The following is a 27,614-nucleotide window of genomic DNA, read 5'->3' as shown; positions in this document are numbered from 1 at the left end:
ATCATTGATGGCATGTGATGGCAACCTGCCCTTTCAGTTGCCCTATATTATTTAATTTCTGCTACATTTAGTGCAAGTTTGGTTCTTAATATATACTGTATATTTTTGTTTAGACTGTAAATTACGCCTTGTGGGTATCTTGACTCATTCAATCTCTATGTGGGCAGAAATTTAATGTCGAGTAAATACTGGGACTCAACATCCTGCTCACTCCCATCACGCATGCGCGCCACAAGTCAGTCCTGTGTTTAATTTTTTCACGAGAGATTTGTTTTCAAAACAAACGCACGAGGACTATGCTTAAAATAATATAATTTAGACAACTTGTGATCTAGTTAGGTTACATGAAGTAAGATACTGTAATTGCTTTGGAGGGTCTGAGGGGCAACATGGGACTGTCTTGTGGTGCACGTGCATGAAGGGAGTGAGCAAAATGTCCCAGTATTTACTCAGTATTAAATTTCTGTCCACATAGAGACTGAATGAGTCAAAATTCCCACTAGGCGTAATTTACAGTCTGAACAAACTGTATTAAAAACTTAACTTGCACTAAATGTAGCAGAAATTAAATAATATGGGGCCACTGAAAGAGCAGGTTGCCGTCGCATGCCATCAATGATATTTTAATTTCCGTTTATGATAAATATAAACAATTCACACTACATTATATATACGTGTTCAATTTGTATTATTTATATTGGCCTGGGAGGAAGGTAGAGTCCTGGAGGATTGGAAGTCAGGTACAGTACACTCGCGTCCAACACGCGTTTGTCCAGCACGATTCGCGTCCAGCACGGAGAGCAAAAAATTAGTACGATTTAATATGATTTAAGTACTGTAAAATGGGTGTGTAAGCATAACACTGACGGAACTCCGAGAAGTGGGCGAAATCTGCAGAGTTCGCCTCTAGCACTATCACCCCTGGTCCAACACTGTCATTCTGGACGTTCCCGTGACACTGACAGCCAATCAAAACTTCTGATCAAGTAGCCTCCCCCGCTCGCTATCGTGACGAGATCGTGATGTCACCCAATGAAAAACGCTTCTGCTCTCACGTGATGTTTTGTTTAAATTTCTCTCACCACAGCACCATTCAGTTGCATAATTCGCATTGGACGGTGCTTTTTTCTCGCTGCATTTTCTGCCCGTGCTACTGCATTTTACCCTGCTCACTATGCCTAGGAAGCCTTTTGAGAACCCCAAGAAGCGGCAGCACCTCCCTCAGGCCACCAAGCTAGAATTCATCGAGAGGCAGAAGAAAGGGGAGAGGAATTTCAAAGGATTTATGAGGGAGGTTGAGGAGGAGCAGCAGCCATTACCCGCTAGTGACGCCAGCAGCCATCCTCCAGGGACCCAGTAGGACTACCTAATCTCGGATATCACCTTCCATTCCCAGCAAGCCCACCAACATTATCCTAAAAGGTTAGTTATCATTCATAGTACAGTATCATTTATTATAATTACAGTAGTACCAGTATATGTATAGGTATATGGTAGGTATTTAGGGTGACTTTTCCTAGGGTTGCTGACATAATTCATTTTTTCCCATAAGCTCTGTTGTTCGTCCAACACGTTTTTGGTCCAACACAGGACCCATGCATGACAATATTACCGTGTTGGACGCGAGGGTACTGTATAATTATTCCCTTGTACAAAGGAAAAGGGGAAAAAGAAGTGTGTGGTAATCATAGGGGCATCAGTCTTCTTAGTATAATAGGAAAAGTGTACAGTAGGACTCTCCTAAATTTGCGGCTTTGGTGTGGCCCGCACCTGTGTACAATGGTGCCACGTTTCCCCAACTTGCGATGTGAAACGGAAGCTATTTATGTACAAGGCATCACAAATGCGATAAATTCAGATGAATAAAACTTCCACTTGTGTATTTAGATGGATGAATCAACAGTAATCTTATTATGCATAAAATATTTATACAGTAACACATAAACATGGCATACATATTGTAGTGTTTCTAAAAGAAATTGTAGTCACTTTCAATGGTTTTTAGCATAGTTTTAGGGTGGGTAATAATATCAGTTATAGATACAGTAATCCCTCTAATATCCGAACGCCCAATATCCGAACATCCCCACTAACCGGACATAATCCTCCTGGGATCCAATATTCCCAAAATGGGCCAAAAACCGCAAAAAATTCGAAAAAAATCTGACTTTTTTCCCTCCCATAATTTGAAATTCCCGCCTGGCGCCAAACAGCTGTTACACCATGGTCCCTTCACCCCTTCTTTCCTCCCCCTCCCCCCTCCCCTGTTAGGTTGCCATTTGGTATTTTTCATTACCAAATGTGGGCCAATTTGGTAATGAAAAATTCGTTTGGTAATGAATTAGAATAATGCATTACCAAATGGATTTTTCACATGTATGAGGATACACAGGATGGAGATGGTGGATTGTTTGCTCTCTCTGATTAATCTGCTACCCTACATATTGTGAAAATAATCAACATGGTGTTAGTTATAAGGAGAGTGATTACATGTATTTCCACTTGTATATATAATTAGTGAAGAATATATGCTAGCTTTACGAATTTGGTAATGAAAAGTTATATTTGACAATGAAAGTTGAGGAGATTGGTAATGTGGCTGTTGCGATCTGGCAACTCTGTTACCCCACCAACATCAACAGTCACAGCTTAACTCCGATGGAGAGCAGATACTCATAACAGTGCAAGCCACAGGTGCTTGTTTTTTGTGAATAAACAGTGAATAAACTGCAATATCTTGCCACTAGAACACACAGGAATTTACAGTGTTGTGCAGTGTTAAGAAATTAGAATTTAGAGTGCAGAGGATTAACTGTGGACTGCAAACTGGCGGTTCAAACCAGTCCAAGAGCAAGGGACTTGTAAGTACCCAGAATGTTTAATATTGTATAAACTCACCTCTAAAACCTCATTTTATGGTTCTTTTGCATTTATTTCAGTCTTTTATGTCCCTTATTGGTGTGATTTGGGTCTTAAATAGGTGCAATACATGTCCAGAGGGAGTTGTATAGGTGTTTTTCAGAGTTAGGGTCCATAAGTACAAGTCCATAAACTGGGGCCCAATATCCGGACAGGACCACTATCCGGACCTGCCTATGGCTCTATTGATCCGGATATTGGAGGGGTTACTGTATATGATAATGAGCCTGAAAAAAGAAATATGCCAATATCCAAAGTAAAAGAAATAATTCATATAATTCTTGTGAGTGGCAACACTGACACACCCAGTCTAAAGTAAGTACCTCCATAGACCCAAGCATAACTTGTACAGGTGTTGCTAGGGAAAAATGCTCACATTTACTGGCTTTTACCGTAATTTTAAGGGCGAGGAATAATCACATTTATAATCATAAGGTAATATGTAGGACAAAATAGTAGACTTATGCCAATACCGAAGTAAAAAAAAAAAACATTCACTCGCGAGGGGGGAAGGGGAAAGAGAATGAATGAATGAAAATCAATCATGGTACTCCAATAACAGGTCATCTGTCACCGCATACAAAAAATGATAAATATCACTAAGTATAACAAAACCAAATTAACAAATGAAAGCACAATTATAAATAACTTATACAAGAATCAAAAGTACTCAAGGTGGCTCACATCTCCTGCCAGGAGAGAGAGAGAGAGAGCGAGAGAGAAAGAGAGAGAGATAACGGTATACTGTAGAAAACGTGGCAACACTGTACACAGGTGCGGGACACCACAGCCGCGGGACACACCACAGCCGCATAATTAGGCGAGTCCTACTATAGTAGTAATAGCAGTAGTAGTAGTAGTTGTTCCCTAGGCAGTCTGGCCGAACATCCCCGAGTCCCTTAGGAAGGCCAGGCCGAGACCAGGCTTTCCCACAGAGCTCTCAAAGTGTGTATGTTGTGTTGTTGGCGTAGGTGATTGTGTGCAATGCAGTCTTCCATAATGTGCTTAATAGTATGAGGTGCTGTGTTGCATCCTGGACAGGCATCAGCAACTGAGTCATCCAGCCTCTTCTGGTAGCTTAAGAGGGCTGGATGGTGCCCACATCTCAGCCTGGCTAGGTGGACCGTGTCCTCACGAAGAAGATAGGATTCAGAAGGGTGGATGTCAGGAGGCTGTGCATGCAGCTACATGTTATCTTTAAGTGACTGAATGGAGCGGCAAGTGATCTGAGTGTGGATATGCTTCTGGAAGCTGGTCTGAGGTGGGCGAGGGGGGAGAGATGACAGTATTTGTGTATGGTATCGTGTGCTGGGTGTTGTTTTGATGTTCCTTGGTGTGGGTGGATGTGCTGCCATGTACTGTAGTGGATGTTGTGGGTTTGTGGAGGCTGCAGCAAGAAACTGGGTGCCTCTCATGTCTAGGTGATCCTTGACTTTGAGGACTTTGGTTTCTTGATGTAGGTGGTCTGTGGGTGTAGTAGCTGTGCAGCCTGTGATTATTTTTAGGGCCTTGTTCTGTATGGTCTGTAGAGTGTTGTAGTGTGTTTTGGTGAGGTTAGAAGGCCAAGCAGGGCTTGCATAATTCATCACTGAACATATGTATTGTTTGTATACTGTGGTGGTGGTTTCTTTGTTGTGTCCAAATGTTGTATGGGCAAGTGACTTCAAAACTTTGAGTCTTGGAGTTATTTTATTTTTAATGTTTGTGATGTGTTGTTTAAATGACACTGATGTATTGTATGTTACACCAAGGATTTTGTGTGTGTGTGTGTGTGTGTGTGGTAGGGGGGTGTTGTTTATGGTGAGGTGTGGGATGTGACTGTGTTCTGCTGTCCAGTTTGTGAGAAGAGTCACAGTAGGAAAAGTGTATGGTAGGATACTTATTGACAGAGTTAGAGGAAGAACAGAGGAATTAGTTGGACAAGAACAGGGAGGCTTTAGGAAAGGAAGAGGTTGTGTAGATCAGATATTTATTCTTAGATCTTTAGTGGAAAAGTTTCTTGAGAAGGGAAAGAAGTTGTATGTGGCTTTCATGGATTTGGAGAAAGCATAAATCAGGGTGGATAGACAAGGATTGTGGAAAGTATTAAGAATATATGGAGTAGATGGGAAGTTGTTGAATGCTGTGAAGAGTATGTATGATGGTGCTAAGGCTGCAGTGTGTGTGGATGGTGAACTAAGTGAATTTTTCTCTTTGAAGGTTGGGTTGAAACAGGGATGTGTCATGTCTCCATGGTTGTTCAATCTGTACATGGATGGGGTAATAAAAGAGGTACAAGGAAGAGTAGTGGATGTTGGAGTGGCCCTGGTGAGAGAGGGCAGTGTTTGGAAACTCCCTGTACTGTTGTTTGCAGATGATACTGTGTTGTTGAGTGAAGACGAAGGGGAGCTGCAAGGCTTGGTGGATGAGTTTGGAAGAGTGTGTAAGAAACGGAATCTAAAGGTGAATGTAGGGAAGAGTAAAGTGATGGTCTTTGAGAGAGGTGAAGTCAGTGAATGTACAGCGAGGTTGGATGGTGAGGAATTGGAAAATGTGAGTACGTTCAAGTACTTGAGTAGTGTGCTGAGTAAGGATGGAGGTTTGGAGGGTGAAGTGCTTGGAAGGGTACAGCAGGGAAGAAAGGTTGCTGGTTCCTTGAAAGCAGTGATAAGAAAAAGGGAAGTGAGCATGGAAGTGAAAAAGTTACTACATGACAGTATTGTGATACCACCTTTAACGTATGGAAGTGAAGCTTGGACGTTGCTGGAAGGACACAAGTCAAGAGTAAGAGCAGTGGAAATGAGTTATTTAAGAGGAGCCTGTGGAGTCACATGGAGAGACATACTGACAAATGAGGATATAAAGGAGCTTTGTGGTGTGGATGTGGATGTGATTGGAATGTTTAGGAGGAATACACTGAGGTGGTTTGGCCATGTGGAGAGGATGGAGGGTGAAAGACTGACGAAGAGAGTGTAAGTGAGTGAGGTAGAGGGGGGAAGAGGGAGGGGGAGGCCGAGGATGAGATGGAGGGATGGGGTGGAGAGGTATATAAGAGAGGGAGGTGTGAGTTGGGAGCGGGGCAGTGAAATGGCGGGGGACAGGGCGACGTGGAGGCGATTTGTTTGTGGCCACCCCGAACGGGATTGAGGTGTCTGGCAATAGATAGATAGATAGATAGATAGATATTACGATTGTGGTAGGTGGGGGCGCTCACCATCCACTCACTGGATGTAGTGCTTCTCTCGGGTGTCTGCCCTTTCCTCTCCTCCATCCCTCTTTCCTTCCATCCTCTTCTGTCTTCCTTTCGTTCATTCTTTCCTTGTCCTTCTGCCTATGGGCAACTTTACACTCCCTCTTCTGTCTTTCTTTCCTTCATTCTTTTCTCTTCCTTCTGCCTGTGGGTGACTCTACACTGAGTGACAAGCCAAATGGTTTCCTGTACACCAGGAGACCATTTACTACACTGGGTGGTAACCATATAACCAAATTTTGGCGCCTGGTGGTTTAGTGGGTAATTATTGTGCTCCAATCGGATTGAGCTGGTGAAGGTTTATATCAAAGGGGTGGTTGGGATTGATTGCTCGTGTAATGCCACTCAGGGATGAGTGAGGCTGGTCACTCTCATCTAAATTTCGGGACCAACTGCCTAGCCCCAGGCTCCTACACTCCTCATAGAGCAATGTAGGATTGGATGATAGATAGATATATTACAATATACGACATTACAGTAATCCCTCCGTTATCCGATGTAATGGAGCCAAAGGCACGTCAGGAAAGTGGGTCCGTCCGGATAGTGGGCCCCTGCCTCCGGGACTGGTACTTACATGGACCCTAACCTAGCTAAACTCAGAAAACCACCTACATAACTCTACTGGACATGCATAGCACCTATTTAAGACCCTATTCACACAAATAAGCGACAGAAAGTATGAAATAAATGAAAAGGAACCAGAGAATGAGGAATTAGAAGTGAGCATGGAAAATATTTAGCAGTGTACAGGGTACAGTACAGTACTTACAACACGTACGTGGTCGTTCGTTATGAAGGTTAACCCGCCTCCTCTAAGGCTCTGGCAGTGGTGAAAATGCTCTTGAAGCACGTGCAGTAATCCAGTGTTGTGCTGCACTTAATCCTTTGCATTATGAGTTATAATTGTTTAACACTGCACATTTTGTTCTTGTTTGCTCCACGCCAGTTTCAACCACCAGTTTACTGGACACTGTACTTACTGTAATCTTTGTACTCTGAATTCTAATTTCATAATACTGCACAACACTGTAAATTCCCATGTGGTCTAGTGGCGAGGTATAGCAGCTTATTCACTGTTTATTCACAAAAACGAGCACATGTGGCATCCGTTGAATGAGCGTTTAGTTAGGATGGTAGTTGGGTGGTAACTGGGGAGGGATGTGGGAAGGCGGGAAGCAAGCACCGAGCGTAAACACAGCTGTTCGGTGCAGCACGCCAGTTTCAAAGTACGGTTGAAAAAAATGTCTGATTCCCCCCCCCCCCAAGGCCCTGTCCCAAAATGTCCGGTAAGCAGGGAGTCCAGATAATGGGCGTGCGGATAGTACAGATTTTACTGTACTGTACTGTGATTCACAGTTTCACACAACAGTGTAGGTATTTAACAATGAGAAGTATGCTTTTTAAACAGTGCGGGGAATGTCTTTGTCCTAATCATGGAGCCATCTAGTGGAATGCTAGGCTTTTCAGAAGCACCTCATTGTCATCATTCATACTCTTTACATGCCTGAACCATCTCAATCTGCCCGTCCTCGTCACAGCACAAATACACTCCAGTCCCATTCTTCCTCTCGGCTCTTTCATTGTAAACCTAGCCGCATGCAAGGATGCATTACACATCCATCTGATTATTGTAATTTCTGTATGTTTGAGCCTACGAATACCCTCTTCCTTTACTGCGTAGGTCTCTCTACCATACAGCATTATGCTTTAACACATGTTCCATACAAAAATCCCATAACACAGAGGGAGAGCCTTCTCATTGTCAGGAGAGTCAGCAGCTCCCCAAACTTCCTCCAACCACGCCTTACCCTAGCCACAGAGTTAGCTCCAGCCCCACCTCCAGCACCTAACATAGCCCCTAAATAACAAAACTCTTCTGCACACTCAAGAGACTCACCAGCAAGACCAATCCTTTTATGCCTGACAATCTCTATGTGCTTTCCTCGACACATCACACACATGAAATCAGCATTATCTTGCAGTCAACCTTTAATACCACTACATCTCTTATGCACTCACGTATCAGCTGTGCAAGAGGGAGTTACCTCCCTCACGCATGTGGCAAACTGCACATGGTCACTCTTCCTCTGCATTCAGTACCACCACCAGTCCTTTTTTCTTTTCTTTTCTTTTTTTTTTTATTTCCCCCCCCCTCACGCCCTTGCGTCCCTTGACCTGTTCTATAGCCTGGACAAAGAGGCCGTCCAGTCCAAAACTTAAATGAGTTTAAAGCAAAGTTTGACCAGTTGAGACACAGAGATGGGTTACCATGAGCGTAGATGATTTCCTGTATACCACAACTAGGTAAATAAATTCAGCTGCCTTTGACTGGCCCAGTTTTATTTTTATTTTTATTTTTATTTATTTTTTTCTCCCCAATACCCCATCCACAGGTTATTGGAGCGGGCTTTTGCCTTTAAGCGGCCCACAGTTAGGCTGCAGTCATAGTGATTGTTAATGTAGAGCATTTCGGTGTTTGAAACCAGTCTGCTCCTTTGGGTGTCTGCCCTTTCCTCTCTTCCATCCTTCCTCTTCTGTCTTTTTTTCCTTCATTCTTTCTTCTTCCTTCTGCCACCAGGTGACTTTACACTCCCTTCTGTCTTTCTTTCCTTCATTCTTTCTCCTTCCTTCTGCTTATGAGTGACTCTATACTGAGTGACAAGCCAAACTGTTTCCTGTACACCAGGAAACCATTTACAGTACTACACTGGGTGGTAACCATATAACCAAATTATGGCACCTGGTGGTTTAGTTGGTGATTAAGGCACTCCAGTCAGATTGAGCCTGTGTAGGTTATATCCAATGTGTGGTTGGGGTTTATTGCTCATGTAATGCCACTCAGAGATGAGTGAGGTGGGTCACTCTCATCTTATAATGTCAGGACCAACTTGCCTGGCTCCAGGCTCCTATGCTTCTCATGGGGCAGCATAGGATTTGATGATGGATGGATGGAAAACATGAAGGGGTGATCTGAAGAAGGGACCAGTTTTCTTTTATCCATATCTTCAGAAGACTCGGCTAGACGGGTGGTATTCGTCATAAACTGATTTATACGCTAAAAATTCACCACTCATTGTGTATCCTTGAATAAAAAAATACATAATAAGCATGAGGTTATGATACGATAGCGCAAATTAGTGCAAGAACATTTTAAAATACAGGGCGAGCTTAAGTCCATGATTATGACAAAAAGGACACATTTATTCCCTAATTTTGATAACAAAGGCACTTTTGATGTGAGGAAGAAAAAGGGCAGGGGCTCAAGCCCCCAAGTCCCCCCCACCCTTGTGCACGTCCCTGATAGTATGATAAACTTTCAGTGCATTGTATCTATACATGAGTTTCTTAAAGACCCTTAGCTGCATGGGGTTTCCAGTTGTTGCCTATTCCTCCTTACAGGGGATTTCTGAGATTTTGGCAAAAATACCCATACTTCAAACCCTAATATCTGCCAAACTATTATAGCTAGAGAAAAAATTAAGTATACGTAAGACTCATCAACTATTCCTCTTTCAAATGAAAGTATCCTGAGGTCTCCAAGTGGTCCTGTCGATGAGTAAGGATAAGTTAAAGATGACTGGTTTTCCGTGTTTTGGCAGGCTAATCTAGTCGTTGGCCACTGTCAGTGGCCTTGCACTTGCTGGCTAGCGTTGGCAGCACTGACCGAAGTGGTGATTGTAACACTGCCCGGCCCCTCGGAATATTCCAATAATTTTTTCAACTTTACTCACCGTCGTAAGGGTGAGTCATCACCCCTTACATGTGGCTCCCCATACGGTTTTCCACCCATTTCATAGCAGCACTATGCCCTGTAGATGTGTGGGAAAAAAATAGCTCTTCATTTTTATTACTTCTTGCATCAGTTATATTAATTTCCCTCTACTACAGCACTTATATTTGCACTTGACATCACGATTATGGATAATTGCACTTTGAGAAGTAAGTGCTCTGGCTGTTTCATGCACTGTGGTTGAGTATGAGGTAATTACTTGTACAGAAATAGTGACTAATTTGTACTAATCAGGGGCAATGTGAAAATATTACTGTTATTATACGCAGCTTACATTTTTTTGTACTTCACATCACAGATATGCATATGCTCACATTTTAACTTTATTTTCTGTGTAATGAGGGGAAAAAATTTAGTTACAGCCAACCAGGTCATTTTCTTACTCTCCCATGGACTTTTGGTTTTCTTTCATTGTACAGTACTAGAGAGGGTTACTCAAGGTATTTCCAATCATTATTTCACAGATAACCATAAACAGTAACACTTATTGCAGTGCACTTGTAAAACAGTTTATTAAACACTTATTACATTTCACTTATGTATTAAAAAAAAACACGTGCATACTTGTTTACTGTTTACAATTTCCCCATACACCTGCTCAGTCACTGAGCCCTTTCCCCGGCAGTAAGGGCAGAACTTTCACGGGGGTCGACGATGCAATCGGCCCCTCAAGTGGAGGGACAGAATTGGACAAGGAGCATAAGAAAGACATCACTCTATACTCTACCAGTACCATTTACAGACAGAGCCGTGCATCAGTGGGGTACCTTGGGAACCTACCTACCCCATGGTTGTCATAGAAAATGGCCGCGAGTTCAGTGGGTGGCAGGAAGGTGAGTGCGGTATATGCCGTCAGCCAGCGATGCTCCACACCCTGAATCATGACGGCTGTACACATCAGCCAGCGGTTAGGGGTTAAAGATCTAGTGGTTTTTCTTGAAATCATCTCTGTGAACACTGGTGATATTCATGTAATGTTATTTATTTCATTTTTTAAATTTTAAACCTTGATCCTCAGGAACCTCCATCAATACCTGATTTGGGGTGTAACATGGAATTTGGAAACCATTGGTGAAAAGGAAGTGGAATTAGAATGGTTCAGGGAAGACTAGTTCTGTGTAACTGAGCTATCTTATGACATTAAGCATAGTTAAGGCATATCCCTCAATCAGACACAGTAATGATACCCTTTGGAGTATAGCCTAAGGTCATGAGGTTAGGCGAATGTTGTTCAGTACCTTTCAGAGTAAATGGCCTGCATTCTCTCAGTGGTACTGTATAATTGTAAAACTTTCTGTGTTCCTTATGGTACAACACAGGTTTAGATGATGGATGGATGGTAAAACTTCCAGTCATCTCTTGGGAATCAAGATTAGTCACAGGACCAGGCTGTCATTTCTGATTGGGGGATTTGAACTGCCTGACCACAGATTTAATCATGAGTGTTTTCTGTCCCTGCAGATGATAGCGATGATGATGACTTCCTTAGCACTGCAGCAGATCAGACCCTTTATCTTGGACCTGATGGGGAGGAAGATGCTGCTTCAGCTGATTTTAATAAAAAACATGGAAAAAACAAAAAGAAAATTGTGACCAAGGCAGCAGCTGCTAAGAAGATACTGCAAAAGAAGCTGCAGGTCAACACCCGAATATTGTTTGATGATGAGGGAGAGCTGATACATGACCCCACAAAGCAACAGGTATGTGGACACTACAAATTATTATATCAGAGGAAATTTTTCATATGATTATTATTATTATTTTTACCCCTGCCAAGGAGGTTATGTTTTCACCCCTGTCTGTTTGTTGGTTGGTTGGTTTGTGAGCAAGATTACACAAAAACTACTGGACGGATTTCTACAAAACTTGGTAGAAGAATGGGCCTTGGCCCAGAATAGACTCATTAAATTTTGATGCGAATCCGGATAAAGGTGCAGATCCAGGAATTTGATATTGGATTAGACTTGACTGAATTAAAAGGAACTGCATGTTGGGCCTTGGTGGAAGTATACACTCTACTGAGTGCCATTCTAGTTTTTGTTTTTTTTTTTTTTTTGTTTTTGTTTTTTTTTTAAACTAATTCCTGCCATAGGTACAACACCAGTTTTCTGTTGTCCATGGTTCCAGATCCTTGCCAGATAAACAATTTTGCTAGACAAATGGAGGCCATATATGTCACATGTAATAATTCCACAAGGACCAGCAAAGGCCATTCAGTAATTCAACAGTGCACTTGTGAGCGAGGTTGGATGGTGAGGAATTGGAAAATGTGAGTATGTTCAAGTACTTGGGTAGTGTGCTGAGTAAGGATGGAGGTTTGGAGGGTGAAGTGCTTGAAAGGGTACAGCAGGGAAGAAAGGTTGCTGGTACTTTGAAAGCTGTGATAGGGAACATTGAAGTAAGCATGGAAATGAAAAAGTTACTACATGACAGTATTGTGATACCAACTCTAACAGATGGAGGTGAAGCTTGGACGTTGTTGGAGGGATGCAAGTCAAGAGTGAGAGCAGTGGAAGTGAGTTGTTTGAGAGGAGCCTGTGGAGTCATATGGAGAGACAGGCTGACGAATGAGGATATAGAGGAGCGTTGTGGTGTGGATGTGGATGTGATGGAGAGCGTTGTGAGGAACACACTGAGGTGGTTTGGCCATGTGGAGAGGATGGAGGGTGGGGGACTGACGAGGAGAGTGTGTGTGAGTGGGGTGGAGGGGGGGAGAGGGAGGGGGAGGCCAAGGAGGGGATGGAGGGATGGGGTGGAGAGGTATATGAAAGAGGGGAGTGTGAGTTGAGAGCAGGGCAGTGAAATGGCGGAGGAGAAGACGACTTGGAGGCGATTTGTTTGTGGCCACCCCAAACGGGATTGAGGCGTCTGGCAATAGATAGATAGATAGACTTGTGACCCACCATTCTTAAGTGTAATCACAGTCATGTTCTAATTTAAGTTCTTTATCGAACAACTGAGGCTGGTTCATTATCAAATTACCTGACAAGTCCTCTTCATTCGACACAGTTGAAATCATTCTATCATCACACAGTCATGCTCAGCACTCTTACCATCTTTCATAGTTTTTCTTATGTTCATTTGCTTCTTCAAATCACTGTCTGCATAGAATTTCAGTATTTTTTCCCATTGCTTCTTTAGATCATGAGCAGTTGATGAACCAGTACCATATATTTCATGCAATTTCTGCACAGAGACACCACAGTCCATTTTTTTCAGCAGTTCTACCTTATCCCGCATCATTGCTTGTTTTTAGCATAATGAAAATATCTTCTTGCATTAAATCCCCCCATATAGCTGTTAATAGACCAGTGTGACCAGACAGGTGCATGAAAATATACGTAAAGATACGGATGGCCAGAGCAGTATGTCACTGGGTAATTTACATTTTGGTTACCAAGGTAACAGCATACCTCGTGGCGACTGGCATCCACATGCAAATAACACCTTATGCACTCCACACCCACTTGTAGCATCTTAGTAGATACCAGTGGTGGAAATAACCTTTTGATTTGACTGTGGTAGTAATGAAAAATAAACTGAAGTGGTGATATAGTATTAAAAGGGTAAACCTAACTGAAGGACTGTAGCACCAGTCGAACAGGGCAGTACTCCAAAGGTGGATGGAAAGCTGATGATGGGAGAGCTGAAGCTCATGCTTCATCAGTCTTTGAAACTAACTTCTGACCCTCCCGCTTTACTGAACTTTTTTAGTGTTTCAGCAACACAGAGAGTAGGCCAACGTACTCTCCACTACAAGTTCCTCCAACTGTCAGCATCAAACTGCATTCACATTACAAGCCACACTTTTTCTTGAAAAAAAAAAATAATAATAATAATAAATAAATTTTAAAAAAATACAGCCTTGGCATCCAGGGGGGTGGAGGACCATGAAAACCCCCACCATTTGCCCCTTTCCTGAAGGCGGCCAAGAGAGATGCTTGGAACCACTTTCTGACTCACTTCTTCATTTCTGCAACATTTGTGGCCTTTCCTCTAATTTTTTCTCTATTAGACACCACCTGTCTTTCTCTAAAGCTGATCTTCTCTTTATTACTGAGACTCAGCTGTCTGAGGCACTGATAGCATCTCTGTATCCTCCAGTTTCTCTATACTCACTTCAAGGCCAAAGATGGCTGTTGTGTATATGCATGGAACAGCATATCTTGCTATCACATTCCAGAACTTGAATCTTCTGAATTCTCTACCCTCTGACTTTGGCTATTATGTCATTCTGTGACTAAATATATCTGCGCTGTTTGTTCGACCACTGATCATCTGCACACAATGAATCAGCTAATTGAGAAAACTACAGAATATAATAAACCACTGTGCTTGGGTTTTGTTGATTGCGAAAAGGCTTTCGATTATAAATTCATTGCGAGAACAAGGAGTGAATGAGAACATTGTAAAACTGCTTGAAACCATATATAAAGAGGGAACTGCTACAGTTAAATTACATAAGGACTCAGAGAAAATTAAGATTGAGAAGGGCGTGCGTCAGGGAGATACAGTTTCACCAAAGTTATTTACAGCATGCCTAGAAAGTATTTTCAGAAAGCTAGACTGGGAAAACAAAGGAATAAACATAGACGGAGGAAAGCTAAACTATTTAAGATTTGCAGATGACATTGTCCTAATCTCAGAAAAAGCAGAGACGTTGCAAGAAATGTTAAATGACCTGAACAGAGAAAGTCTCAAAGTAGGGCTAAAGATGAACCGGAGTAAAACTAATGTTTAATCCTCAAACACCAAAGAGCGTCATAAGAATAAGTGGAGAAATTCTTGAAGAAGTTGAGGAGTACAATTACCTGGGACAAGTACTAAAATTAACGAAAGATAATGATAGCGAAATAAAAAGACGCATTACAATTGGATGGAAAGCTTTCGGTAAAAACATAGAGACATTATGAAAAGTAGCTTGCCAGTTTGTATGAAACGAAAAGTATATAACGAATGTATAATTCCAGCTATGACCTATGGTTGTGAGACTTGGAAACTGACAAAATCGATGGAAATTAAATTAATTCGTTCTCAGAGAGCAATGGAAAGGTCAGTGTTGGGAATATCTTTAAGAGACAGGAAAAGATCAACTTGGGTGAGAGAGCAGACTAAAGTCAAAGATATTATAGAAGTTTTAAAAGAACAGAAATGGAGGTGGGCAGGCCATGTGGCAAGAACAAGGGATAATTGATGGAGCAAGAGGTTGACTGACTGGACACCAAGAGATGGTAAGCTTAGCAGAAAAAGGCCAGACAGGAGGTGGAGAGATGAGATAGAGAAATTTTCTAGGGAAAACGTGGCAAAGATTGGCTCAGCCAAGGAATTCGTGGAGAAGGTTGTGGGAGGCCTTTGTTCAGCAGTGGTCATATAATGGCTGATGATGATGATGATGATGATGATGATGATGATGTTTACATATCCCATAATTCTACTGACTATGAAAAGTTTTTTGACTATATTACTTCTAAGATGGAACACATCCTATCAATCTCTCCTTTTTCTGAAATCTCCATTCCAGGTGATTTCAGTGTTCACCACCACCTTTGGCTCTCCTCTCTTTCCCCTGAGCCACCTGTTGAACATGCCTAAATCTTTTCTACCCTTATTGACCTAGAGCAGCTTTTGCAGCACCCTACCCGTGTCCCTGACTGCCTTGAAGATAGTTCCAACATACTTAACCTATTCTTTACAATAATCCTTTTGCTGATTCTGTTAATCGATTTTTCTTTCCATTGGACTCCTCCAATCACAATCTTATCACTGTGCTATCACACCAGTAAGGCTGTGAACCTTCCCAAGAAGCAGCAACTTTGGCACTTTATAGCTCCTGATTGGGAGGCCCTCAGACAGTATTTCTTTGATTTTCCCTGGAATGATCATCGCTTCCGTGGCCAAGAGCCATCTGTGTGTGCCTCGCGCATTACGGAGGGTATTCTCTTGGGCATGGAAGCATACATTCCCTTCTCTTATTCTGTGACTATTGGGGGGGGGGGGAACTTGGTTTAATCACACTTCTTCTGATGCTATTGACAACAAGGAGAGGGCCTTCAAAAGGTACCAGAGCCATGCCAAACCCGGAATCTTATATCTTTTCTAACTCTGGCCTGAACCGTGCTAAGTCTGTCCATCACTCTGCCAAAAATAATTTCATTTGTACAGTAAAAGTCCTGTAATCCAAATGGCTGGGGACCAAGGGTCTCTCTGTTTTTATTATTATTTTTTATTTTTTTATTTTTTTATTTTTTTTTTACTATTGGGAGGGACTTCTGAAAACATTAGAAATATGTACGTGATCATTAAATAAACACTTAAACTGTTATGGGTTATTGTTTTATGCACCGGAAGTGCATGGAAGTGTAGCTGAATAGTTGCAGACAGGTACACCCAAGTCCAAGAGCAAGTCCACGCCAGGTAAATCCATAGATAAAGCCCAGAGAAAAAATCCACTTGATTCACTTAGTTTTCACTCATTTCACTCAACAGTAACTTACTGTTATTCACTTAATTTTCATTCTGCACATGTAAATTTATTACTGCTCTTAAAATTATCTTATCACTGTAGCTACAGTATTCATTAAAGCTACAGTGGTGTCTCAAAAAATTCAGAGTACAGTATTTGGATACTCGGGGGTGGTCAGATTAAAGGACTTTTACTGTTCTAAATGATATGAACTCTCTGACACAGATTCTTCTCTCTCCTTCTGATACCTTGCCAAAAACCTTTGTAACAGCTTTACTTCATCATCCTTCTCTCCTCTTTTCCTCTGTGATAGCTCTATAGCTGTTTCTTCTACTGATAAAGCAGAACTCTTCACTCCACCTTAGACGATTCTGGTGCAGTTCCTCCATCACTTCCCCCCCTTAGACTTCCTCATTCGCTTTCGTTTTTAAAGGCTCCAACATGCTTGCATGTGTCGGCCTTGGTCACCTAATGGCGGCTCTCCACGCTGCACGATCCATTGCAGCCTCCCTGTTCAGTCCCTTAACCCTAAGGTCACACTTAATGACCTCGTCCCATGTCTTTCTCGGTCTACCCCTCATAACCCCACCCCCAATATTAACACTTCTCACCTTCCTCACCCAATCATCATCCCCCATCCTCTCCACATGTCCAAACCACCTCAATCTACCTCTCCTCATCACAACACCAATACACTCCAGTCCCATCCTACCTCTCAACTCTTCCATTGTAAACCCAGCCCCTCCAGGCCTTGGACGCAGGGACGCACTGCACATCCACCTAATCATTGTCATTTCTGTACGTCTGAGCCGGCGAATGTCTTCCTCCTTCACTGCCCAGGTCTCACTGCCATACAGCATCACACTCCTAACACACGCTGCATACAAAGACCCCTTAGCACGTAGGGAGAGCCCCCTCAATGTCAGGAGAGGCAAGAGCTCCCTGAACTTCTTCCAACCACTTCTCACCCTAGCCACAGAGCTAGCTCCAGCCCCACCTCCAGCACACAACATGTCTCCTAAATAACAAAACTCCTCCACACACTCAAGAGATTCACCAGCAAGTTCAATCCTTTCACGGACGATCTCCACCTGCTCGCCCCGGCACGCCGTACACATAAAATCAGCATTATCTCGCAGTCTACCTCTGATACCACTACATCTCTTATGCACCCATTTATCACACACACCGCACAAGATGGAATTACTTCCCACGCCCTTGTGGCAAACTGCACACGGCCACTCTCCCTCGTCTTTGACAGTACCGCCACCAACCCTAGATATCATCACTTTTGTTTTATCTGCATTTACCCTTAAACCCTTTTGCCCCATACCATCTCTCCACTTCCTAAACCTTTCCTCCGCCTCCCTTTCATTCTCTGCAATCAACACCAAATCATCAGCATACAACAACTCCCACGGGAGTCCATTTCTAAAGTCACGTGAAAGGGCTTCAAGTACCATGATAAACAACATGGGACTCAAGACTGACCCCTGATGCACACCAACATTCACGGAAAACTCATCTCTCAAATCTCCATTCACTCTCACCTGGGTGTGAGCACCCACATACATGGCCATAACCACCCTAACCAGCCACTCCTCCAAGCCAAGCTTTCTCATTGCCCACTTCACCACCTCTCTAGGGACTCTGTCAAAGGCCTTTTCCAAATCAACAAAAACAAAATAAAGATCCCTTCTCCTACCAATATATTTTTCCTGAAGCTGTCGAACAATGAATATGGCATCAGTGGTCCCCCTACCTGGCATAAACCCAAACTGCATCTCATCAATATTCACTCTTTCTCTAATCATACCTTCTAAAACTCTCTCCATTACCTTCATTATCTGATCTAAAAGCTTTATACCTCTATAATTTCCTCTTTCCAGGGCATCACCCTTCCCTTTATACACATTTACAATTACACTCTTCAGCCAATCATCAGGGACAACACACTCATAAATAATCCTATTTATCAGGTCAGTGACTAAACTCACCCCTATATCGCCTGAGGCCTTCAACATTTCGGCAGTCAACCCAGACACACCTGCTGCCTTCCCCACCCTCATCCTGCCTATTGCCTCACTCACATTAGCAGTATCAATCAAAGGCCAAGGGCCTGACACTGGATCTGCTGGCTCTAAACCTTCCCTGTCCCAGTCAAACTCCTCATTCAACAACCGGTTATAATGCTCTCTCCATGCATCTTTAATATCCTCACTGTTCACCACTACCCTTCCTTCATCATTCTTCACACACTGCTCACCTATGATATCCCGATTATCCCTCTTCACCTGACCTGCCACCCTAAATATATTTTTCCTTTCCCCATGATTTAGGTTATCAAGTAATTGTCTCTGTGACTCAGACTTTGCCCTGTATACCTCTCTCCTAGCCCTACGCTTGGCAGCCAAATATTCCTCTTTGCTACCACCCTTCTTCCATTCCCGGAAAAGCCTTCTTTTCTCCTTAATTGCAGCTTCTACACCCTCATCCCACCACCAAGTTACTTTATGTCTTGGTGGTCCTCTTGTCCAGCCGCATGTTACATCAGTAACTCTCAAGAAATTGTTCTTGAAGGCTCTGTACTGTTCATTAACGCCTCTGTCTACAGCTCCCTGTTCAGCCACCACTCTCCTCAACTCGCTATAGAAGGCATCCCTTACTACTTGGTTTTTCAGCTTCCATATTTTCCTCCTAGGTACATAAGTCCTCTTTTTCATCACTTGTTCTTTAAGCACCATATCACAAATCAATAGTTTGTGCTGCTGCACACACTCCTCACTTCCTATAACTTTAACATCCCTCACTAACCTCCTATCGGCCCTCCTAACCAGAAAATAATCTATCTGACTGCTATTTCCCCCAGACTCATACGTAATTAACCTACTGTCTCTTTTCCTAAAATATGTGTTGCACACAATCATGTCCGTTGCCTCCCCAAACTCGAGTATCCTTTCCCCTTCTGCATTCCTTAGACCATATGCACATCCCCCATGCACTCCTTCATAACCTTGTGCTGCTTCACCTACATGACCATTTAAGTCCCCTCCCAAAATCACTATCTCATCATCCCGCGTACCACCCACTACACGTATTAAATCATCCCAAAATCTATCTTTCTCTGATTCATCCAATCCTGCCTGTGGAACACATGCCGATATAATCACAGCTATCTTTCTTCCCAACAGAATTTTCACAACCAATATCCTATCGCTTACTCTCAAAACATTCATAACATATTCCACCCATTTCTCCGCAACCATCACACCAACTCCTCCATATCCGTCTGTCCTCCCCTGCCAAAACAACTTATAGCAACAGTCCTTCCCAACAATCTTTCTGGCTGATCCACCCCTGTACCGGACTTCCTGTCATTGCTGACATTAAAATTTCTTTAATTGATGCATTTTCTGCCATCGCTGGCCTCAGTACTAACAAGGCCTATGGGCCTGAAGGGATCCCTCCTGTTGTCCTCAAGAACTGTGCATCAGAGCTGACACCCTGCCTAGGTAAACTCTTTCCCCTTTGTCTGTCAACTTGTACTTTTCGTTCTTGCTGGAAGTTTCCTCTCATTCAGTCTGTCCCAGAGAAGGTGACCATTCCCAGCCCTCTAACTATCATCCAATTGCCTTAACATCTTGTATTTCTGAAGTTTTTAAATTTGTTTGTAACAAAAATACGGTGAAGCACCTTTCGTATCATAACCATTCCGATTGTCAATATGGGTTCTGCCAGGGACACTCTGCTGGCGATCTTCACACCTTCCTTTCAGACTACTGGTCATCCTCCTTTCAGGACTTTTGCAAAAGTTTTGCCATTGTGCTTGGTATCTCAAAGACTTTCAGTCAATTCAGACGTAAATCTTCAGTTTCCAAACTGCCCTCATACAGTTTCTATTCTTCTATCTGTGCCTTGATTTCTTGCTTCCTTTATGGTCATTCTGTAGCTGCTCTTGTAAATGGCCACCATTCTTCTCCTTGGGCCATCGGTAGTGCTGTTCCTCGCGGTTCTGTCCTATCACCAACTCTCTTCCATCAGTTCATCTATGACCTTCTTAGCTGTACATCTAACTCTTTCCACTCATACGCTAATGACTCCACCTCTCACCTTTCCATCCGCATCCCGCAGCGTCCATCTCAGCAGTTACTTCAGCAAACAAGGGATGAGGCTATGGCAAACTTAATGTCTGACTTGGCTCTTATCTGTGAGTGGGGTAAAAGTAATCTTGTAGCTTTTAATGCATCAAAAACTCAGTTCTTATGTCTTTTGACCCATCAGAATGTACCACAGGAATATCCTTTAATTTTTAACAATACCCAACTCAATCCTGCCTTATCTTTGAACATACTTGGGGTTTCATTGTCTTGGGATTTATCTTGGGAAGATCATAATATAACTTCTCATAAAATCAGCCTCAAAGAGATAGCCATCTCCATACCTTCTTTATCTCTGCAGAGTTGTTGACTTTGTACACGAGTTTAATTCATCCCTGTGAAAAGTAAAACTCTCATATGTGGGGAGGCTTCCCACATACAGCTCTTCTTAGCAAGCTGGAGTTAAAGGCATTTCACCTTATTAATTCTCCTCCTCTTACTGGCTTCCTTCAACCTCTGTCTCTTTGCCACATTGTTGTATCTTTCTCTCTTTTCTTTCACTACTTTAATGGTCACTGCCCCTCTGAACTATCTGCTTGCATCTCTCCTCCACTACAGCAGGCATGTAGCACTCAGCAAAGTCTCATCTCGTTTCTGTCCAACTCAAATGCAATTGTTAACCATTACTCAACGTTGCTTAACTTCGCTGATTGGACGGGAAGCGGTGTACTCAACGTGGTATGGCCGTTGGCAACGTTGGGTCTGGTTAGTACTTGGATGGGTGACCGCCTGGGAACACCAGATGCTGTTGGCATCCCTACGTGTCAAGTGGGGTTGGTGGAGGATTAGTGCCCCTCCCTGTAAAACAATTAACTCTAAGCCCTTGGCCACCCCGTCTGGGATACATGGCGTCTGGCAATGAATGAATGAATGAATGAACCATTACTCCCAGTCCTCCTTGCATGCAGCAGGTAAACTCTGGAATTGTCTTCCTCTGTCTTTATTTCCTGCTGTCTGTGACCTCCAGTCTTTAAACACAGTGTCCAGGCATCTTGAAATGAACGGATCTTGAATTTGGCTCTCTGTTATCTTGTTTTTATTTTTTCTTCGAGGGAACAGTCCTTGTGGGCTTCTAGCCTTTGGTTTCTTCTTCCTTGTATTAAAAAAAAAATTAGAAGTTTCATACTCACAAATGCAGAAATTGAAGGTCGGGATTGGTCAGTTGTTAGAATTTCTTATACGTAGTCAAATTGCATTGATAACAATGCTGGCTCACAAAGTTAGTTAGGAGAAATATGAGAGAAAAGAATTATCTTGTTCTTGATTAAGAGTACCTGAATCAGTATAAACAGTGCTGATCTAGTCCCTCCAGTCTTTTCATGGGTTATTTTTCAGGTATTTGTTAAAAAAGGGACTGTAGACCTGTAGATGTAGAACCAGTTAATATTTATTCCCATTTACAGGCACAATATTGCATTATTTGGTATTTGAGGGGTTTTGTCATTGTGGTAGTTTAGTAAGCAAATCAACCATGATCAAGGAAGTTTGTACTGGAATAGACTGGTGTTTACACTTGACATGACAATTGATACTTGCATCTTTCTCAGAAGCTGTAGCTAGGGTTAACTGCAATTAAAATGAGATAAGAATCAGATGAAATACAGGGATCACCACCAATACATGCAGTGTAAGCAGTTCAGGTGATCATGCACTACAAGCAACACTATCTGTGGCTGCTCGGTAAACTAGTCTGGCTAGTGCAGGAATTTCAAGTTTCCTCTCATAATTGTATGTGGATTAAAAGAGGGGCCAGACCATCCGATGCCGGAAAATTGGTGTTGTACCAGTATAAACTGAAGAGGGTAGGCTTCTAAAATAGGAATGAGAAAGCCAAATAAGTAAATTATCAGTCATTGTTCTCAGCTAAATTGACCATGCAGTCATTCACACATTCATATCTTCAAAATCTTGGCTACATATATTTGGGGGGGAAAAAAAAGCACACAAATACCTGTGAGGTAGTGATTCTATTAACTACCTAAAAAAAAAAGTCTATCTATCTCTCTATTGCCAGACGCCTCAATCCCGTTTGGGGTGGCCACAAACAAATCGCCTCCAAGTCGCCCTGTCCCCCGCCATTTCACTCCCCTGCTCCCAACTCACACCCCCCTCTCTCATATACCTCTCCACCCCATCTCTCCATCTCATCCTCGGCCTCCCCCTCCCTCTTTCCCCCTCCACCTCACTCACATACACTCTCTTCGTCAGTCTTTCACCCTCCATCCTCTCCACATGGCCAAACCACCTCAGTGTGTTCCTCATAACGCTTCCTATCACATCCACATCCACACCACAACGCCCCTTTATATCCTCATTCGTCAGCCTGTCTCTCCATGTGACTCCACAGGCTCCTCTTAAATAACTCATTTCCACTGCTCTCACTCTTGACTTGTGTCCTTCCAACAACGTCCAAGCTTCACTTCCGTACGTTAGAGTTGGTATCACAATACTGTCATGTAGTAACTTTTTCACCATATCATTTACTTAAATCAGGAACATTACTGGCGCCAACACAGAGCCTTGAGGGACTCCACTTGTTACTTCCCTCCATCCAGACATCCTATCCTTTATTACTGTCCTCATTTGTCTGTCTCTCAAAAAGTCTCTCATCCATTCCAGGAGTTTCCCCTTCAGTCCTCCTATATATTCTAACTACCACATTAGTCTCTTATGAGGTACCTTATCAAAGGCCTTCTCTAAGTACACACAATCCACCCAACCATCTCTTTCCTGTACCACGTCAATTGCTCTTGAGTAAAAGCTCAACAAGTTAGAAACACATGACCTTCCACTTTTGAATCCAAACTGACATTCAGCCAAAATATTCATCTCTTCTAGATATTTTATCCATCTGTCTTTCAGGATTGTCTCGCACAATTTTGCAACCATGCTGGTTAGAGACACTGGTCTATAATTCAGGGGTTCTTCCCTGTTTCGTCCCTTATAAATTGGTACCACATTTGCCCTCTTCCATTCTTGTGGCACTTTCCCCTCTTCCAGAGAACACACGATTAAACTGTGAATTTTATCCGCCAGTTGTTCTCTGCATTCCTTCAGTACCCAATTAGAAATTCCATCAGGTCCTGGGGCTTTCCTTACATCTTGGGTTTCCAGTAATTTATACACTTCCTGTACCTCCACTTTTATATCTTTTATCACTGGTACATTTCTAAACACTCCCTCCCCTTCCACAAACTCTTTTTCATTAGTGAAAACCGATTGGAAACATTTGTTCATTATTTCAGCTTGCATTGCTGCATCTTTATAGACCTCTCCTTTTACTTTCAATTTGGTGATTCCTTCCTTTTGTTTCAGTTTGCCATTAACAAATCTATAAAACAGCTTGGGTTCATCCTTGAATTTGTCTATTATACCTTTTTCAAAATTCCTTTCTTCTTCTCTACGTATTCTTGTGTATTTATTTCTAGTTCTTTTATATTCTTCCTTTGTTCTGTTGTTACCTCTCTTTCTCCAGTTGTTCCACGCCTTATCTCTCTCTTTTTTTTAGCTATCATACACCTTCTATTAAACCACTCCTTTTTCCTGTTTTCTTTCCCTCTTACTCTTGGTACAAAATTTTCCACTCCCAAATTATAGAGGTGTAGAAAGATATCCCACTTCCTCTGTATCTCTCTTGTTTCACTGAATTTTCTCCAGTCCGCATTTTCAAAAAATTTTCTCAATCCTGTGAAATTTGCTTTCCCAAAATTGTAGCTTCCCTGTCTATGAAGCTTGTCTCATGGCTCGACTTTCCCTATTAAGATCAGGAACACAATGACCACATGATCACTTTTTCCTATAGGACAGAAATATTTCAATGATTCTGTTACGTCGGGTACTTTGGTAAACAGTAAATCTAACCTTGCTGGTGTGTCCTCACCTCGGAACCGTGTCTCTTCTCTGACCCATTGCGTCATCACATTATTCATTATTCTATCTATCTATCTATTGCCAGACGCCACAATCCCGTAAGGGGTGGCCATTTGACTTTGAGTTATTTGTTTTATGGGGAGGGGCACTAATCCTTCACCAACCCACTTGTTGACACGTAGGGAGCACGTATGGTTTGGTTATATGGTTACCACCCAGCGTAGTAAATGATTTCTTGGCTTACAGGAAACCATTTGGCTTGTCACTCAATGTAGAGCCACCTGTAAAAGAAAGAAAAGGAATAAGAAGTGACAGGAAAGATTGGAGAAATATGAAGAGAGGAGGGCAGACACAGAAATAGAATGATAAAGGCTAAGGAAGAAGTAGGCAGCTCTACATCAAGTGCGTGGATGATGGTTGCCACCACCTACCACAATATTCATTATTATATTTAATAATATGGTGCCCCACGAATCCTCGCTGCCTCCTGAGTCCCATTCCTCCCAGTTCACCATTTTACATTTAAAGTCACCCACCAAAATTATATTGTTGCTTTTCTCAATTATTTTTTGTGAATAACTAGCCACATCTGACAACATCTCCTGGTATTCGTCATCATTCCATGCTCTCGTCTAAGGGGGAACATACACTACCGCCATATCACTCTTGACATTCTCTCCAGTTTCTAATTTCATATATATCACTTCAGCCCTGCCTTCTCCCATTTCCACGGTATCTACATTTATGTTGTTCTTCACCGCTATCATCACTCCTCCTCCTGTTTTTTCTTTTCTGTCTCTTCTCCACAGTTTGTATTTACCATCTCCCAAATGAACATCAATATCTTCTCTTAATTTGGTCTCTACAAAGCTCATGACATCAGGTTCATGTTCTCTCAAGAAATCGTTAATTTCAAGCTTTGCCAATATTAAACCATCAGCATTAGTGTATATCGCCTTCAAATTAGTTTTGATGTTTTTTATACCCTCTTCTCTCCTTCTCTCCATCAGTATCACTTCCTCGATTTCTGGTCTTTCATAGCTATCCCCCTTAGTTTCCTTCGCTTCTATTTCCGTACATACCACTTCCTAACTTTCATATCCATCACTCTCCAAAAAAAATTATTACATTCTTCCTCTGTCCTCCTATCATTTTTTTCCTTTACTTGTTCCTTCAATGATTTTAACACTTCTCTTTCTTCGTCATTCAAGTTTTTTCTTATTATAATATTTTCCATCCCTGCCTCTGTGCTTAATTTCCAGGTCGCTTTAAGTATATCATTTATTACACTTTCTGATGAAAACTTGACTCTCATTGGCCTTGTTTCCCCTTTCTTATAAGGCCCTATCCTCAATTTCTTTTACCCACTTGTCTCCTTCGGGGTCAATCTTGCCTAATATTCCTTTCACCAAGTTCGTGTCTCTCTCGAGTCTCACGGATCTAACCGTTTCTTCCTCCTCTCTGTTTCCAAATATTACCACGCATCTGTTCCTTTCTACAGTTTCTCTCACTATTTTCTCTTTTTTCTTCAGTATTTTCACTACATTTTCTTCCATTTTTTTTCTTGTTCATTTCCCTTTCTTCCTGAATGATTTCTCTTAAGCTAACCACTTCTTTCTGTTCATCTTCTATGTGTGCCCACTTGTCTTATGCTCTTCTAATACACTACTCACCTTCTCCGTTTTATTAGACTCTCTTCTAGTTTTCTCCTCAATTCTGTATTTTCCCTCTTCAAATTTCTAATCTCCTCATTCGCCGTCTCATTGGACTGGATCAGACTCTGTATGGTAATCTCCGTATTCTCAGACACATCCTTTAACACTAGATTCTCGACTTTCTTTTCAAGTTCACTAATCCTCATCATCACTGTTTTAACCGGATCCATGACATTGGTATTTCTATCAAATCCTGGAAAGTCGAGTCCTTCAGTGTTTACGTTTTCGGCCATATTTGAGGTTTGTGTGTGTGTGTGTGTGTGTGTGTGTGTACTGTATACGTATATTTCACACTAAACCATACGCAATATAGCACTGTCTGAGAATGGCACAGTAGGTTTTCATTGAAAAGTATATGGTTGTATGGCATATTTATTGTCTCTCCTCCTTGTGCTATGTTTGTGCTAAGTCAGTTAATGCACACAACATTTCTTCACGAACACTCGCTGCAGTACATACGTATATTTCACACAAAACCATAAGTACTCTCTCACTGTCTGAGAATGGTACAATACCTTTTCACTGAAGTCTGTAGTTGTGTGGTGTATTTGTTGTCTTTCCTCCTTGTGCCACGTTTGCGCTAACATATGCGATTCACACAATAAATTTCTCCACGAACACTCGCAGCACTATGTACGTATATTTCACACTAAACCATGTGCAGTATAGCACTCTCTGAGAATGGTATAATACCTTTTCACTGAAGTATGTGGTTGTGTGGCGTATTTGTTGTTTCTCCTCCTTGTGCTATGTTTGCAATCAGTCAGTCAAATGCACACAATATTTCTCCACGAACACTCGCTGCACTATGCAGTTTACGCATATTTCATACTAAAGCTATACGCCGTGTAACACTATCACATTGATTTCATCCCAACCTCCTCTGTTATTCCCTTCCTGACTCTTTGACATACGCGACTGCCTGTTCCCTTACCGACTAAGGCGTATCTCTATGGCGTACGTAACGCCTGCTAAGATAGGTCAATTATTTCATTAATCCAGGCACTATATGTTTCACACAATAAAAGCATTGGCTTCACTATATAGGTAAATTACATCATTAGGGGCAGGGTGAAGCAGAGTGGCAAACCCCGCTATAGCAAACACGACTCCTTCCTCTAGGCCTAACGGCTGATAACGGGACCCAATGCTTTACGAACAGTATATGTTTGTTCCATATAGACACAATCACTTCACAGTACAGTCACAAACACTATACAATAACAGTATTTCAATCGTGGCTCTTCTGCCTTGGGTGGGACGGGGAATATGGAGGTGTTAGAGGGACGACGAATGGAGCACTACCCTTCAGCCCGGCTTGTGGTGAGATACTGAGGAATACTGATGCACACTCTCCCATGAGAGGGCCGACAGTGTTGCCAAGTATTTACTTTGGACATGAGACTGGCCTGCTAGAACGCACCAAAATTTGACGCAAATCAGCCGAAAGCTTAATTTTTGGCAATTTTTT

At 42.2% G+C, this 27,614-nt stretch overlaps 1 protein-coding gene across 1 annotated transcript in view; it reads left to right on the top strand.

Moving 5' to 3' along the window:
* The window catches only part of LOC145414270 (putative ATP-dependent RNA helicase DDX10), a 90,375-nt gene that overhangs the window by 50,440 nt on the left and 12,321 nt on the right, over nt 1-27,614 (top strand). The window contains exon 11 of the mRNA XM_080283875.1: nt 11,400-11,638. Within this exon, the coding sequence (XP_080140001.1) occupies nt 11,400-11,638 (239 nt within the window). The remainder of the gene's footprint in view (nt 1-11,399; nt 11,639-27,614) is intronic.

Source organism: Coenobita brevimanus, chromosome 98 (assembly GCF_032717465.1).
Source record: "Coenobita brevimanus isolate Jiangsu-jjx chromosome 98, ASM3271746v2, whole genome shotgun sequence".
NCBI lineage: Eukaryota > Metazoa > Arthropoda > Malacostraca > Decapoda > Coenobitidae > Coenobita > Coenobita brevimanus.
This window is presented reverse-complemented; position numbering and strand designations above follow the sequence as displayed.